The 18,402-nt window shown below is 31.9% G+C and overlaps 1 protein-coding gene across 2 annotated transcripts in view; it reads left to right on the plus strand.

Moving 5' to 3' along the window:
• The window catches only part of Ptpn12 (protein tyrosine phosphatase non-receptor type 12), a 108,343-nt gene that overhangs the window by 50,969 nt on the left and 38,972 nt on the right, over positions 1–18,402 (plus strand). For both annotated transcript variants that reach the window (XM_026384946.2, XM_026384947.2), the window contains exons 4-8: positions 1,932–2,027; positions 4,037–4,075; positions 7,337–7,408; positions 9,722–9,781; positions 11,229–11,371. In XM_026384946.2, the coding sequence (XP_026240731.2) occupies positions 1,932–2,027; positions 4,037–4,075; positions 7,337–7,408; positions 9,722–9,781; positions 11,229–11,371 (410 nt within the window). The remainder of the gene's footprint in view (positions 1–1,931; positions 2,028–4,036; positions 4,076–7,336; positions 7,409–9,721; positions 9,782–11,228; positions 11,372–18,402) is intronic.

Consider the following 18,402-nt stretch of genomic DNA (forward strand, 5'->3'; position numbering starts at 1 on the left):
ATTGATGAGACTACCCTCAAACTTGTGATTCTCTTGCCTCACCCTTCCAAGTCCCTGGGATTACTGGCATGTGCTACCACATCTGTCTCCTACATACCAATTTTATTAAAGCTTTTTAAATTACTTAAGTAGTAGTACCAACAACAAAAGAAAAATAAGTCACTACCCTGGCACAATCTATGCTTTCCTTCTAGCCTCCTTATTCATATAAGTAAACAATTTTTGCTAAGTTTTATGACGACAGAGATAGTTTTCTGTTGTTTCTTCTTTTACATTGAATGCTTATAAACACTACCTATTGCTAAGTCATCTTTCAAATTATCACTTTGAGCTTATGTGTACAAATGTGTGTGGTCATTCTCTGTAGCTGAACCATATAGTTTTCCAGTTTTCTCTAATAATAATATTGCAATAAGCCTCTTTGTTCATTTGAATAATTTCTTAGGATAAATTACTAGTACTGGAATTAATAGGTAATACTTATTTAAATTTATAGAGCATAATTTAGATTTTAAAACTTCTGGTAATTGTTACTATTTCAAGTGACAGCTCACATCCAAGATTAAATTTATCCTTGTTTAGATAACTTTGGTTATCCTTATATCAAAAGTAGTCAGATTTTTATGTAGTTATAAACAAAGAGAGATGCAAACTGCCTCTTACTTGGTTGAGTTTAAATAAAAAGTTTTTAATTTGTTCCATAAGTTTTGCTGTTTTTTAATCTTTACAGTTATACAAAAGTATAATGTTTAGATATTTTATAATAATATGGTATTTATACATATTTTAATAAGGTGTTGACAAAAATGTCAAGTAGGAAGAGTTTGCGTGGCACTTGCATGGCAAAATTAATCTTATCTATGTCAACAATGAACAGTCATGGTTTCAAATAAAATTTTTTTGCAAAATCAATTTTATTATAATTTCAGTAAAATCTAAAATTAATAAATTCAAAAAACTAATTAATAGGTTGTTAGCTTTCTCAGATGTTAGTGTTTATCTTATTTTATGAGGATGTGTATTAAAAGTAGATTTTAATTGTACTTTTTTTTTTTTAAAGAGAGAGAGAGAATTTTTAATATTTATTTTTTAGTTTTCGGCAGACACAACATCTTTGTATGTGGTGCTGAGGATTGAACCCGGGCCACACGCATGCCAGGCGAGCACACTACCGCTTGAGCCACATCCCCAGCCCTTTAATTGTACTTAATGATGCAAATTCATTGAATGTTCATTATGTGCCAGTTTTATTATTTTAGTCAATTATCCTATTTGGTATATTCTTGTATTTATTTTTTAAAATAAATAGGAGCTGGGTGCAATAGTGCATTCCTGTAATCCCAGTAGTTCAGGAGGCTGAGGCAGGAGGACTACAAGTTCAAAACCAGCCTAAACAATAATAATAAAATAAAAATTAAAAATGGGCTGGGGATGTGGCTCAGTCATTGAGTGCTACTGATTCAATCCCTGTTACCAAAAAATAAAATAAAACCTATGTAGGAGATGTTCAATAAATTTTAAGTTTAATAGATAAATAATTGATGGTAACTGTGGAAGAAACTATTAACTATTAGTTTCAGTATTGTTTGTAGAATCAAAGCATGCTTTTGTGTTTCTGCTGCAGTTAGCTTGTTGACTAGGTATTGGGAATTTACTTTTTAATACTCAGGTAAATAATAAATTTTAATTAGTATCAAATGATCCTTAATTACTAATTCTGCATGTCTAATAAATGTACAAAAGTAATAGTTAACAAAACCTGAAGTGAATTGGATATATTATTGCCATGTTTTTATGTGCTATGAAAGAAAAATTATTTAGAAATGCTTTAGGTGAAAACACTATTACTGATAAAATTTGAAACCTTAAAATTTAGGTAATGAAAATCTTTGGTAAATAATAAATGTGAAATTTGCATTTGATCATTTTAGGGTGTCTATGGGCCAAAAGCATATGTGGCGACCCAAGGACCTTTAGCAAATACAGTAATCGATTTTTGGAGGATGATATGGGAGTACAATGTTGTAGTAAGTACTTTTCGTAACATATTTTAAGTATTGTATGAAATGACATAGGATGTTTTATTGAGTCAGGAAGAAAAGGACTTTTTTAGTCATAACAGTATATTTAATTATAGCTATTATTATGAAAAAGACAAAAACTGATTTTGAGGATCTCTCAGTTAAATTTTCACAAACTATTCTCCATATTTTAAGAAAAAGGGTGTGGTAGTTATTTAAATCTTGTCCTAAGTCAGGAACTATTAAGACAGTTACCAAATAACTTTAAAAAGGCAGGAAAGGATTAGTGGTTTTATGAATCAGTAAAATGCCTGATAATATAGTCATATTCTTAAACATTGTTCTAGACATAAGCCCTTTGAAATTGAGATAATTTATAGGACCTCTGCACTTTTCCCCTACCCCTCACCTAAAGCTCATTCATCTAGAAGCATATCAAACTGTTAGCCTTTTAGTTCCCTCTTGCTTATTTTGAATGAAGGGAAATTGTGTGCCCTTAGTTTTCTAAAGCAGAAATATGAGTGAGTTAGGATATTGCAAAGAGAAATCCTGTTCTACTGCCTACCCTTGAAGCCCCAAAGTATTTGCCTGGGGTTGGTTTTGGTTGGTAAATGTAGAAAATCAATAAGGGGCTCTCATCCCTCTCTCATGAACATTGTAATTGGCTTTTTCTGTGGAATTATACTGATTCTAAAGTGTTGGCATCCTCCATTGGCCCTTTGAAAGATAAGTAAGGTAAGGGGAAACATTCCAGTTCTTAGTGCTTGCCATTTTATTTCATCTTGAAACAAGATAAAGTTGGAGAATAATTGAAAAAGAGCCAGAGTAAACTTTCTGGGTGATGGGAACATCCTTTATCTTGATAAAAGTTTGAGTTGTATAGATATGTGCATTGGAATGTTCACTTAAGACAGTACATTTCATTGTATGTAAAATTTACCTCAAGGGAAAAATAATGTAAACAAAGTATAAAAATTACTGGGTTCCAGATAAATATGCATGAAGTATTTAGGAGGGAGTGTAGTGAGGGCTGGAGTTGTAGCCTGGCACATGTGGGACTCTGGGGTTCTATCCTCAGCACCACATAAAAACAAATAAATAAAATGAAGGTGTTGTGTCCATCTGTAACTAAATATATATATATATTTAAAAAAATTATAGTTAAATGGTAATGATGAACTATGGGTGAAAACTATACAATGTTTATTGTAAAATTCTTTCAACTTTTCTGTTATAAATGTTGAGGGTCTGGGGGAACATGGGAGGATTAGATGAACTCTAGATAGGGCAAAGGGGTGGGAGGGAGGGAAAGGAGGCATGGCGGGTAAAAAAGATGGTGGAATGAGATGGGTATCATTACCCCAAGTACATGTATGAAGACAGGAATGGTGTGAATATACTTTGAATACAACCAGAGATATGAAAAATTGTGCTCTGTATGTTTAATATGAATTGTAATGCATTCTTCTGTCATATGTAACAAATTAAAATTTAAAAAAAATTTAAAAATAATAAAAAAATAAAAAGGACTGAGGGTGAAAAAAAATAAATGTTGAGGGTGGAGATAGCTATAACTTTTATATTTAAGGGCACTATTAAATTTAATACATTCAACCTTTAGATAATTTTAGTAAATGTATTCTAAGTAATATTTATTAAATACTAAATAATATTTGATTAAAATACTGTTTAATTAGGTAAGTATTCTAAAGATGGCATTTTAATATAATTTCCAAATCAGAAGTAAATCTGGAAGATTCACATCACTTAATTCAAATTAAGTCAGTCATGTTAATTATAGTCAAGCTAATTTGTTGCTATATAGTTAAGACTTTGGAAAATGCAATTTTGATAATTTGATCAATACCTTTTATATTTAAACTTCTTTTTAGACAGACTATATTTTTGCTCAGCATAAAAAATAGTTCTTGAGATTTGTATTTAAAAAGGTAAAATTGTGTTTAATTAACATATTCTTTATTCCATTCTCTGCCCCACCACCACCACCTTTTTAGATCATTGTAATGGCCTGTCGAGAATTTGAGATGGGAAGGGTATGTATACCTATTAATATTTATCATTTCTAACAATAGATGTTCGTGAGTTCCAGATAAATATGCATGAAGTATTTAGACCATTTAGACCATGAAGATGTTCGTGGTCTTTTATTATATAATAGTCTGAGCCCAAATGGTTAGGTACTTCTTTATTGTGCTCCACTCTTGTTTTTATTTGACTTAAGAAACAAAATAATTTCTATAACACAAACTTTTTTATATATATATATATTTTTAGTTGTAGATGGGCACACAATACCTTTATTTTGTTTATTTAGTGTTATATGGTGCTGGGGATCGAACCCAGGGCTTCACACATGCTAGGCAAGTGCTCTACCACTTAGCTAAACTCCAGCCCCCCCCCCGCTTTTTTTTTTTTTTTTTTACATTTTGTAAATACATTTTATGATATACTTACAATTATTGACTATTGTTACTTAACAGTCTACAATTACTTAATGATATTATAAAGTAGAGAGGTATTTTTAGAATAGGAATAAAATCAAACAAATGAGAATGTGTTAAACAATTCTGATTAGTGCTGGAGTTGTGGCTCATTGGTAGAGTGCTTGCCTATCGTGTGAGGCACTGGGTTGATTCTTAGCACCACATATAAGTACATAATAGATAGATAGAGAGATAAATGTATGTTTATCGACAAAAAATATATTTTTTAAAAGTTAATAATTCTGATTATTTATCATCAGTTTATAGCTTGGATATTCTGATTAATCTTTCTATGAACATCACTATCTTCTTTTTTGTTTGCTTATTCTGTCTTCAAAACTCAGAAGAAAATTTCTTACCTTGATTTTTTTTGACTGATGTTGTTTAAGTATATTCAAAATATTATAATGTCCAGTAAACTTCTTTTCTCAATAAGAGAAATATTGCAAAAGCAAGATACATCTTAAGAGTTATGTGAAATGTTATATAAATAATTAGGAAACTGTAATTTAGCTAATAATTTATTCCTTCCAAACTGTATTTTTACTGGTATTGTCTTTTTGGACAGAAAATGAACAATTTAATATTAGAAAATATAACAATTGAGGAATTAAGTAATGAAATTATTCATTTAAATATTGTCAGCGTATACTTCAATACTATTATTAGTTCATTGTACTAGGAAATTTAAATTTCACACATTTAATGTTCTCTAATTAGTTACTGTTGAGGTTTAGGATTTTTCTTTTTATTCTCTTGATGAGTTTATATTGTATTATAGTAAAAATTTTTGATGAAAAACTGTATTGAGTGTAAAATTTTTTGAAGCAAAAGGTTTTGTGATTTATAATGTTTTGTTAGTATAAATCAAGAATCACTTATCCAAAATACTAGGGACCAGAAGTCTTTTCAAATTTTGGAAATTTTCAGTTTTTATAATAATTGCATAGATGTTACTAGTTGAACCTCCCTCATCCACAAACCCAAAACCAGTAATGCTGCAAAAATCTAAAACTTTTTGAACACTAACATCATGCTTGAAAAGTTTTGCACTTGGAATTGAAGCATTTCATAGGTTTTAAACTTTTTCATAAGAGAAAAAGTAGTAGGTTGTGAATGAGTTAGGATTTATGAATTTATTTGATAATCTTGAATTGGATTCCAACTTTGAATGTAACTTAATGGAAGGAGCATAGATGATAGATGGAAGGAGCATAGAAACCTAGCCTCTATTACCATTTTGACCATGTACAGTCTACTGCCAATCTCAGCTTCACTTCCTCATCTCTGAAATAAATACCCATCTTGAAGTATTAGAGATCATGCAGCTATGACATTTAGCAAATAAGTTTTGGTATTACTTGCTTGGTTTTGGACCAGGAATATAAACACCTATATAATCTATATTTAATTACTGCTCATTTGAATGAGGGGCATGTTACTCATATAACTGTTTTCTTTTTGTTTTAAAATATTAAAACTTTACCAAATAGGAGACCAAATTACAAAAATCAAAAACAAAACAATCTTCAAAATAATATTATAAACAACCTTAAAAATGATATTTTCTATAAACTTCTCTTGGGCAATGGGGTTTAGAAATTACTTGTGCTTTTAAGCCTCTAAAATATTAGTATTTTTAAGCTAAACTGACACGCTGAATAGTTGTCCTTTGCTGTCCTTTGAGCAGTATTGTCAACTTACAGTTCATTCCAGCTGATATGTAATAACTTCACTATTTCTGGAACTCTGACACTAGAAATTTATAAATTACAAGTTCTGGTATTACGGTGACTATAGATAACAGTAATGTACTATTCATTCCATGGTTTAAACATTATAAAATATATACATGTATTGAAGCATCAATGTTACCTCATAAATATGTACAATTTGGGGGTTTATATATGTGTTAAAAATAAATTTAAAATGAGAAATTAATGAACTGATCCATTTCTCACTGCCAAAAGATTTATTTTAAACTTGATGGTCGACCATAGACTTCCATTTTATTGGATCTTGATAAAAATTGCACCGTTTTTTAGTACTTGAATGATAGCATCTACTGAAAAATTAAGCTCTTCATTAACTTATCTTGTTTCCTAAAGTGATGGAGCTTAATATTAGAAACCAGTGAAAATTGGGTGTTCTATTTTTATATCTGGTTAAAATAGGAAGATAAGAGGGAAAACTGCCTATACTTTTTAATCTCAGAATTGAATACTTAAAATAATATATGGTACTTGCCTAAGGTTTGTTAAATCAATAGAATATGTGTAATATGTTCATAATTAGTATATATAATAGCCCTATAAAATAAGGATTAGTATTCCCTCTTTCTACAGATGAAGAAATTAAAGATTAATAAATAGTAAAATCGGTACTTTTCAAAATTCTTATACCAAGAAGAATGCTCTTTACACATTTCACAGATTTAACATTAATGAATTATCAAGTTATAGGCATTAAAATTTGTCTGGGAACCCTATGTACTAAATGAATTTCCTTGTACCAGATACTTTTTTAAAGTAGTTTTCCTTTCCTATACAAAAGTGTTTGGTCTGCTGGGTAGACTGGGCAGGTGCAATGGACCTTATACATAAATTAAGGTCATTGTGACTAATCTCTGAGAAGATATAGTAGCTTACTTTTAAAAATAGTGGGGATAAGTCTGAGCTGTTTCATAACCTAGTGATGCCAGTTTTTCTATTTTGGAGAAGTAGTAAGCTGAACCACAGGATACAAATTATTTGTGAAAGTTTAAGGAAAACTACTGTGTACATTACTTACTATCTTTTTTTTGAACAACAGAAAAAATGTGAGCGCTACTGGCCTTTGTGTGGAGAAGACCCTATAACATTTGCACCATTCAAAATTTCTTGTGTAAGTACCTATTTTTATACACGTTATTTAATCAGGAAACGGGCATGCTAGAATTGATGAACAATAGGTTGATATAAGCCAAACACTCAGTTTCCAGTAAACTTACACTTATAATTTTAAAAATAGTAATAATGTTTGTTTTTATAGTTTAAATTTATAAGATTTGGGAATAAGTTCTTATAAATGTATAAATTTACTTGTATATTATGGCGATTTTATTTTCATTATCTGTTGAAAGTAGTGATTTATGTATATATTAAGAGTAAATGGTGGGCTGGGGTTGTAGCTCAGTGGTAGAGCACTTGTCTAGCATATGTGAGGCACTGGGTTCAATCCTCAACACCATAAATAAATAAACAAATAAATAAATGGAGTAATAGTGTGCTTTGAATGATCTGTTTGGAAACTATGTTCATTTCAAGGGAAATAATTGAGAAAGACCTTTGATGATTCAAGTATAATATATCATATTATCCTTCCCAAAATTGTTGAGTTTGAGAATTGCTCTCCTGGAAGTTAAAAAAATCAATCCTTCATGGCAGATAATTTAATATGAAACTTAGAATATATACCTTATTACTTAAGGATATTAAATAAATTAAATCAAATAAATTAAGTAAATTAAGTCAAGCCAAAAATATAACACAGCAGAAATCAGAGAAAATGAATTTTAAAATAAAAACAATGAAGAAAAAGCATGAGTAAGAAAAACAAAGGATGGACAAAAGGAAGTCTAATATAGTCAAGCTTAAGAATAGAATAGGTTTTTTTTTTTTTTTTCCCTTTTAGGTGTCATGTGGCATCTTCTTTTTTTTTGTTTTGTTTTGTTGTTGTTGGTTTTTTTTTTTGGTACCAGGGATTGAACCCAAGGGCGGTTAACCACTGATTGACATCCCCAGCATTTTTATCTTTTATTTTGAGACAGGCTGTCACTAGATTATTTACAACCTCGATAAATTGCCAAGGCTGGCTTTGAACCTGTGATCCTCCTGCCCCTGCATGCACCACCACACCTGGCTTGGCATCTTCTTTCTTAACCACATAAAAAAAAAAAAAACAATAAGATTTTATTTGCTCAGGCTTGTGTATATGTGAAAATTAATTGGAATCATTAAATGTTTATGTCATCTAAAAATGCCCTCTTAGAAACACCTACCATAATATTTGACCAAATAATCTGGGTACTCTTGGCCCAACCAAGTTGAGCCAAGATATAAAGTCAACTGTTACATTCTCCATTTCTCAGCATTACTTTCACTTTGCTTTCTATAATTAAGTGAAATATAATTCACATATTTATTTATCACAACAGAACACAAATTTCTGAGTAAACAGAAATTTGCTGGTTCCAAAAAGCAAAAAATACTTACTCTCTTGTCCTTTACCGAATAAGTCAAATCTTAGACCAATGGTTCTCATCTATATTCCTTTTTTTTTTTTAATTTTTAGTTATAGATGGACACAATACCTTTATTTTATTTATTTATGTAGTGCTGAGAATAGAACCCAGTGCTCCATGTGTGTAAGGCAAGCGCTCTACCACTGAGCCACAACCCCAGCCCTGTTTTCCTTTTTGGTAAAAGTAAAAACATATACATTCGAAAAATACAAAGTAAATTACCATGATTTGAAAAACTGAAACAGGAAAAATATTAGTCTTTTAATAAAATAGCATATGATATTATCCTTGACAATCACTGCCCTAAACTATCATCTAAGGTTTTAATTAATAGGACTATAAGAATAATCTGCTTAGAGACATACTGATAAAGAGGCTTCATTCTAATACTTTGGCTAAATGACAGACAGTGAAAGTCTTAAAGTGAGAGAGAGAGAGAGAGAGAGAGAGAGAGAGAGAGAGAGAGAGAGAGAGAGAGAGAGAGAAAGAGAAAGAGAAAGTAAGTTAGATAAGCTGGGTGCCATGGCACATGTCTGTAATTTCAGGCACAGAATTGAGGGAGTCTGAGGCAGGAGGATCACAAGTTCAAAGCTAGCTTCAGCAACTTAGTGAATTTTGTCTGAAGATTAAAAATTTTTTAGAAAACTGGGGACTTAACTCAGTGGTAGTGTGCCCCTGAGTTCAATCCCCAATACCACACCACCACCACCACCACCACCACCCCCACCAAATATATGGAGAGAAAGAGGTATAACCTTTAGAATGGTTGTTTGTATAATTATCAGGTACATCTGGAATTTTAAAGGATAATTTTATATTGTGGGTTTTAAGTGTTTTGTTTATATATGTGTTTGGTATGTATATGTTTTTGTTTTAATGTTTTCTTAGACTCACAAATGTTTCTCTGTCTTTAGGAAGATGAACAAGCAAGGACAGACTACTTCATTAGGACACTGTTACTTGAATTTCAAAATGTGAGTACTTTCCATTAGATGCAATCTCTAAGAATAGTTTTCAAAGAGAAGATATATAAATACTATATTCTTAAGTCACCATGCAAGCTAAATCTTCATTTAGGTATATATTATTTTTACTTGAGGCTGTTGACTTCAGTGTTTCAGAGCTGTATAATATGGTAATTTCTCAAGGAAAGAATCTGAGAAAAATGTGATGAACATTGTAGAAATGCCTGTCAAATTCTTCCTCATGTCTCTATTTTTATTATCTTAATTTTTAAACCATTATAAATACTCAACTTGTTCATAAAATACATCATTCTTACCAATTTATGCAATTGTAAAAGTACCTATAATCTTCCACCTTCCTGTTTACATGCATAGTTCCAAGTACTTTTACTGTCCCTAACTTTACCTATCATTAACATGTCCCTTTAGATGAGTCATTTATTGTACATTGTAATTTTTTTCATCTATAATAATGTGTACCTTACTGAATTTCTATAGTATTATCAGGCCTATGAGTCTCTCTAACTTCCTAACAGTAGATACTATCATCTGCACTGTGCATAGATACAGGGGCTTCAGAAAGTAAAATGGTTTACCTAAATTACTCAGTAAATGGCAGAAGTAAAATTTGATTAGTTTTACCTAGATTCCAAACCCTTTACTTTCTATTAACACCTAGAATAACCATTCTCAAAACATTTGTGACATCAGGACTCTCTTACCTTCTTAAAAATTTTTTACGCTCCCAGAGAGCTTTTATTTATTTATGTGGGTTGTATCTTATACTGTAATTAAAATGGAAACTGAGTTTTTACAAGGCATGAATAAAATGAAAAGATAAAATCCGGAGTCTTCAGCATTCTACTAGTTGTTAATGGAAAAGAGAAATAACCCCTTATTAATAATCTGAAAACACTTTAAAATTGATGGACCCACCCTGACCCCAAAGGATTGAGAATAGATAGGGTGGTACTCAGACCATACTTTGAGAACTGAAGTTCTTTTTTAGTTCAATATTCTGTTGGTCTAATTATACCACATTTTAACACAATGTTTATGGTATATTACTCTTTCATTTAATAGTGTGGATTAGTTAAATGATGTATATATAATGTATGGTTAAAATGTACTTTCTGGAGGTAAGACCACTGGGGTTAGATCCCACATTTGTCACTTCCTGTGAAACTTTAGGTAGGGTATTTAATCTTTCTATCAATTTCTTTACCTGTTAAATGAAGACATTACAACACTACCTTCCTTATGGAGATTAAATAAATTGTTACATGTGAAGCCATTTAGCATCAGTACTTGGCTTATTGGAGGCAATCAGTAAATATAGTTTGTTACTTTTTTTTAGGTAGTGCAAAGTACCAAACAAAAATGAAACTAAATGAGATGTACAGCTTTAAATTTTGCAAATGTATTTTCCTAATTATTGAATTTGTTTTTCATGAAGGAATCTCGTAGGCTCTATCAGTTTCATTATGTGAACTGGCCAGACCATGATGTTCCTTCATCATTTGATTCTATTCTGGATATGATAAGCTTAATGAGGAAATACCAAGAACATGAAGATGTTCCTATATGTATTCATTGCAGGTACAAAAGAATTTTCCACATGTATAAATACAGTACTTTAACCTCAATGTTGAATAAGGTTCTATTTCTACATTAATGTGTTCTATTTCTACATTAATGTGATGATAGTAATCCTTAACTTATAGCCTTGTTATATAGTATGTTGAAATTTTAAAAGGTACCCAAAGAAGAAATTTTTATGTGGGTAGATATCTTATGACCCAAATATTGTTTTATAACAAATTAGTAAATATTCTTTCCTAAGGCTATTAAAGCTTGTGTTAGAGAATAAAAGCAAATCATTAATTTTTTAACTTAATTTCTCTGAACAGTGGTCAGTTTTCATAACTAATAAACATTGATGAGAATTTATACACACACACACACACACACACACACTATACATAAGGTCTTATTTGTCTAAGGTATCATTGGTTTCAAGATATACCATTATGGGGCTGGGGTTGTGGCTCAGTGGTAGATCACTTGCCTAGCATGTGTGAGGCCCTGGGTTTGATTCTTAGTACTGTATATAAATAAATAAAAGAAAATCCATCAGCAATTAAAAATATATTTTAAAGAAAGGTTCCATTATTTGATATTTATTAAGAATCAGAAATCACTTCCACATACAAGGGAAGGAGGTAATATGTAAGAAATCATAGATGATAAGGTACATATTAAATTCACAACTGTTACGATGGGGATTAAATGTGTATTTTAGAACTGACAAACAATTCAGTGGCTGTTTCCATTCATCAGGCACATAAGTTTCCATGTTTGTGATGTTGCCCATCGTATCATGAATCATATTTTAAAGTTACTGAAATCTAAGTAGACCAGAAGGCTAGCATTCTTATATTAAGGCAGTATAAATTGTAATTGTGCTTTATAGAAGATGACTTCATTGTAGGCAATACCGAAGACTAAATGATTGCTGGCATTCTTAAAGTTTAGATGTACCTATATTAAATTGCTCGGTAGAGCTGGGCACTGTGATGCATTTCTATAATCCCAGCTACTCAGGAGGCTGAGGTAGGAGGATCCCAAGTTTGAAGCCAACCTAAGAACTTAGACCAACCTTATCTCAAAAAAATTAGAGATGGGGGCCATAAGCAACTTAGTGAGACCCCATCTCAAAATAAAAATTAAAATGGGGGCTGGGGCTATAGCTCAGTGGTATAGTGCTTGCCTAGCAAGTGTGAGGTACTGGATTTGATCCTCAGCATTTATTTTATAAATAAAATAAAAGTATGTCCTTCTACAACTAAAAATATTTTAAAAATAAAAATAAGCTGGGAATGTGGCTCAGTGAATTCAGTCTCTAATACCAAAAATAAACAAGAGCTGGGGGTTGTACTAGGTGGTAAAGCACCTCTGGGTTTAATCTCCAATATTGCCCCAAAAAAGTCTTGGCATTTATTCAATCAGTATTTGAAGTTCAGTTAATCTTTGCAAAACTAGTCCTTTTGACATATAAAAAATCATGTAAACGCTGCCTTTGATTTTGGGGGGAATAAATATTGAATATGATATTGTTTGTTTTGGGGAGGTAGCTAATTTTATATTCTAAGGATAGGGTAGAGTTTAGTTCTATTATATATTTTGCCTAAGATTAATTAGTTTAAGATAACTAATTTTTCTGTTCTGTTTGGGGATTTTTGTTTGTTTTGGTTTGGTTTGGGGCAGTACTGGATCAAACCTAGGGGTACTCTACCACTGAATTACATCCCTGGCCCTTTTGTTTTTTATTTTGACGGGGTCTTGCTAGACAAGCCTTGAGCTTAAAATCCTCCTGCTTCAACCTCCTAAGTAGCTGAGATTGCTGATATGTCACTGTGCTTGGCACTAACTATTCTTTTTTGTTTTTAATATTTATTTTTTAGTTATAGGTGAACACAGTGTCTTTTTTTACTTATGTGGTGCTGAGGATCGAACCTTAGCACCTCAAACATGCTAGGCGTGCCCTCTACCTCTGAGCCACAACCTAGCCCACTAATTATTCTTAATTAAATATTTTGGGTTATATTGTAATCTGGTTATTTTCCAGTTGATAATATACTTGATCCTGTTTATAACAGAGAGCAAGGAAGCATTTCAGCTGGGAAGAAGTACTTAATTTGGGGGGAGCGCGGAGTCAGAGAAATTACAAATGCATTTTTGTCCCATAGCTCATAAGAATCTGTATGATTGTTTAATCCTAAAATATTGACAATCTTTTGTTCCCTTGTTTAGTGCAGTATATTATGAGTGTACTACTTTATATTTAATCTTAAATATTTGCTATTAATTTCTGCCCACATCCTTTTTTGGATGTTTTAAACAATAGCTTACATGTTTGTTGTTTAGTCTATTTTTAAAAAAATTATATTTCTTTACTGACTTATTGTTAAGAGTGTATTAAAATCATACTGTTTCTTATAAAGTTGCTTATCAGGAATTTTTAGGTTACGTGTTTAATAAACTAATAAAACTTTCAAAATATTTGTTAATGCTACAGCTTTACTATAAAATTATTTCGATGATGTCTGTAATATCTAATTACTTGTAGTGATTTTTCGTTTATGAGGTGTATTGTATACACCTCTTCTAGTTAAAAAGCTTTGAAGTATTTTTGTAATTTTTTAGATTAATTACATTTTTAATTTTTCATTACTGTATTATAGTTGTGTATAATATAATATTGGGATTTATTTTGGCATAATTATACAAGTATGAAATATAATTTATTCCAATTCTAGTCTCGGAACTTCCCCCATCCCTCCCCTCCTCCCATCCTGTTCCTTTTCCTCAACTCTACTGGTTTTCCATTTATTTATAGTTTTTTTTTAATTAATGCCTTATAGAGATGTACATAAAGGCAAGATTTACGATAGTATGTTCATAAATGTACATAGGAAAGTTTGGTTAGTTTTACTCCACTGTTCCTCCCATTTTCCATTGCTCTTTGCCGCGACCCCTCGCCAGCAAAGGAAACACGACACAGGATTCTTCCTTCAGCAGTTTACTCAGGCCTTTGTTTTGACATGTCTTTTAGCTTGTTTCTCTCTCTACTCCCGTGTGCCCCAGCCTTAATAAAGCAGATAAAGCCCCAATGCACAACTGCCACGTGGACTTTTCTCATAGGGTGCCAAGTCACAGCGTGCCAACTCATTCTGATAAGGAGTTGTTTGTCACAGACTACAGCGGAGACCAGCGCCATCTTGTAATGGCGGCCACAGTACACAGAAACGGCTCACCACAGCTATTCACTCCCCATTTCCATCTCTTCACTTCCCATACATCTCTCGTCGATTTTCATGGATTTCCCTTCATCCCCCAACTTTTTCTTTTTCCTTATTTTGGTTTAGCTTCTGATATGAGAGAAAATAGTCAACCCTTGACTTTCTTAGTCTAGCTTATTTCATTTGGCATGATATTCTTCAGTTCCAATCATTTATCAGCACATGCTATAATCTCTTTCTTCTTTATTTGTCAGTTGATATCTAGACTGGTTTCATAACTTGGCTGTTGTGAATTGCATGACTATAAATTCTGATGTAATTGTGTCACTATAGTATGTTGATCTTAGTTCTTGTGGGTAAAAACCAAGGAATGGCATTAGCTGAGTCATATTGGAACCATTCCTAGTTTTTTGAGGAATCTCCATGCTGCTTTCTAGAGAGGTTGTCCTAATTTGCGTTCCTACCAACAATGTGTGAGTATACCTTTTTCCCAACATCCTCACAAACATTTATTATTCATATTCTTGATAAATGCCATTCTGACTAGAGTGAGGTGAAATCTCTAGTTTTAATTTGCATTTCCCTGATTGCAAGAGATGTAGAACATTTTTTAAAATCTAAAATCTATTTGTTGGCCATTTGTATTTCTTCTTTTAAAAGTGTCTGTTTAATTCTTTTTCCCATTTACTAGTTAGGTTTTTGTTTGTTCTTGGAATTTTTGGGGGAGGGTATTAAGTTTTTTTGAGTTTTTTATATATTCTGGATATTATCCCCCTGTTTGAGAGGTAAGTGGCAAAGATCTGTGGCTTTCTCTTCACACTCTTTAATTTTTTCCTTTGGAGTGCATAATCTTTTTGATGCTGTCCTACTTATTGATTCTTCGTTTTATTTCTTGTGCTTTAGAAGGCTTGTTAAGGAAATTGGTACGTGTCAATATGTTGATGTGTTGGGTCTATGTTTTCCTCTAGCATTTGCAGAGTTTCTGATCTAATTCCTAGGTCTTTTGTGTTGGGGGGAGAGAGAAAGAGATCTAACTTCATTTTTCTACACATGGATATCCATTTTTCCTAGTACCAGTTGTTAAAAAGGCTATCTTTTCTCTGGTGTGTGTTTTTGGCTCCCTTGTATATCAAATGACTGTATCTGTGTGGATTTTTTTTGTGTTCTCTATTTCATTCTTGTTTCTCTGTTTTGATGTCAATGCCATGCTGTTTTTATTACTATACCTCTGTAGTATAATCTGAGTTTTGATGCTTCCAACATTGATCTTTTTACTCAGTGTTGCTTTGACTATTCCGGGTCTCTTATTTTTCCAAATGTATTTTAGAACTTTTTTTCCCCCTCTCGTTCTGTGAAAAATGTCATTGGTATTTTCATGGGAATTGCACTCAGACAATATAATGTTTTTGCTAGGATGACCATTTTGATATTACTAATTCTGCTATCTAGGAACATGGAAGGTCTTTCCATCTTCTAAGGTCATCTTTATTTTTTTTCTCTTTTGGGTGAGCGGTATTCTGGGGATTGAACCCTGGGGCACTCAACCACTGAGCCACATCTCCAGCCCTTTTTTGTATTTTATTTAAAGATAGGGTCTCACAGCTGCTTAGGGCCTCATGAAGTTGCTGAGGCCAGCGTTGAACTTTCAATCCTCCTGCCTCAGCCTCCCAAGCAGCTGGGATTACAGGCGTGAACCCACTACACTCAGCTCATCTTCAGTTTCTTTCTTCAGTGTTCTGTAGTTTTCATTGAAGAGGTCTTTCTCCTCTTTAGTTAGATTTATTCACAAGCATTTTATTTATTTATTTATTTATTTAGGTTATTGTGAATGGGATAATTTCCCTAATTTCTTTCTTAGCAGATTCATTATTGAAGTGTAGGAAAGCAATTGATTTATGTATGTTGATCTTATATCCTGCTACTTTGCTAAAGTTATCAGCTTTAAGTTTCTTCTGATGGAGTTTTTAGGTCTTTTAAATATAGGATCATGTCATTAGCAAACAGATAATTTGACGACTTCTTTTCCTATTTGTATCCCTTTAATTTCCTTATCTGATTGTTCTGGCTAGAGTTTGAAGGAATATTTTGAATAGGAGTAGTGAAAGTGGACATTCTTGTTTTGTTTCTCATTTTAAAAGAAATGCTTTCAGTTTTTCTCTGTTCAGTATGATGTTTGCTTTGGGATTGCCACATATATATATAGCCTTTGTACTGTTAAGGCTAAGTTTCTTCTATTTGCAGTTTCCCTGATGTTTTAAACATGAATGGGTGCTGGCCTTTGTCAAATGCTTTTTCTCCATCTATTGAAATGATCATATATTTCTTGTCCTTAGCATTATTTATGTGGTGTATTACATTTATTGATTTGTGTGTGTTAAACCAGCCTTGCATCCCTGGGATGAGTTTAGTTCTCATCTTAATTATTTCCTGTCTTCTGCTTTTGGAATGAGTTTGTTATTCTTTTTTCTAGTCCCTTGAGGTGTAATGGGGCATAAATATTTGCATTCATTATATCTTGTAGGATAGTTCCCTTAACCAATATGAAATGACCTTTGTCTCTTCTGATTGATTTTGGCTTGAAGTCCACTGTATCTGATATGAAAGTAGCTACCCCTGCTTGCTTCTGGCTATTATTTGCAAGGTTTATCTTTTTCTGTTCTTTCTCCTTTAGTCTATGGATATATTTGTCTGTAAGGCGAGTCTCTTGTAAACAACATGTGGTTGGGTCTTATTTTTAATCCAACCTGCTAGTCTATGCTTAGATTGAAGAGCTTAAACCATTTATATTCCATGTTATAAAGAGATGATTTTTATTTCCTTCCATTTTGATTTATCTCTAATTCCCATTTCTTGATTTTCCTTTAACTATTTTTCTATTGTGATACATCCCTAGACTGGTTTTCATTTTTATTTTTCATTTCTTCTACATGAAATATTTCATGGAGTATGTTTTACCAGCTTAGTGGTTATAAATTCTTTGTTTCTGCTTATTATGGAAAGTTTTTATTTCATCTTCAGTTTTAAAAAATAGTTCTACTGGGCTGGGGATGTGGCTCAAATGGTAGTACGCTCACCTACCATACGTGAGGCACTGGGTTCGATTCTCAGCAACATATAAATATAAAATTAAGATATTGTGTCCACCTAAAACTAAAAAATAAATATTTTTTAAAAAATAGTTCTACTGGATCTAGTAATCTTGGTTGGCACCTGTTTTCTTTCAAGGATTTGTATATTCCAAGCCCTCCTGGTTGAGGAATCAGTTGAAATTCAAATTGGCTTACCTCTAAACGTAACCTACCATTTTCTCACGCAACTTTTAAAATTCTGTCCTGATTTTGTTTGTTGGGCATTTTCTTACTGTGTGTCATAGAGAGGATCTTTTTTTTTTTTTTAATCTTTTCTCTTTGAAGTTCTATATGACTCTTGTATTTGGATTTTCATGTCATTCCTAAAATTGGGGGAATTTTATGATGATATTTTATTGAAAAGTTTGTGCATTTCTTTAGTTTGTATTTCAGAGCTTTCTTTTATGCTAGTGATTCTTAAGTTTAGTCTATTTATGTTATCCTCAATTTCTTGAATATTCTCATCATTGTATCTTGACATCTTTATTGTCAAGTTTATTTTCAAGATTATATACTTTGTCTTCAAGGCCTGAGAACTTATCTTCAAAGTAATCTAATCTATTGGTGATGCTTTCCACTGATTTTTTAATTTGATTTATTGAGTCTTTCATTTCCAGGATTTTGATTTGGTTCTTTTTTAGAATCATCTTATTGAAATGATCTTTCATTTCCTGTATTTTCTGAGTTCTTTCATTATATA

The sequence above is a fragment of the Urocitellus parryii genome, chromosome 3 (genome assembly GCF_045843805.1).
Source record: "Urocitellus parryii isolate mUroPar1 chromosome 3, mUroPar1.hap1, whole genome shotgun sequence".
Classification (NCBI taxonomy): domain Eukaryota; kingdom Metazoa; phylum Chordata; class Mammalia; order Rodentia; family Sciuridae; genus Urocitellus; species Urocitellus parryii.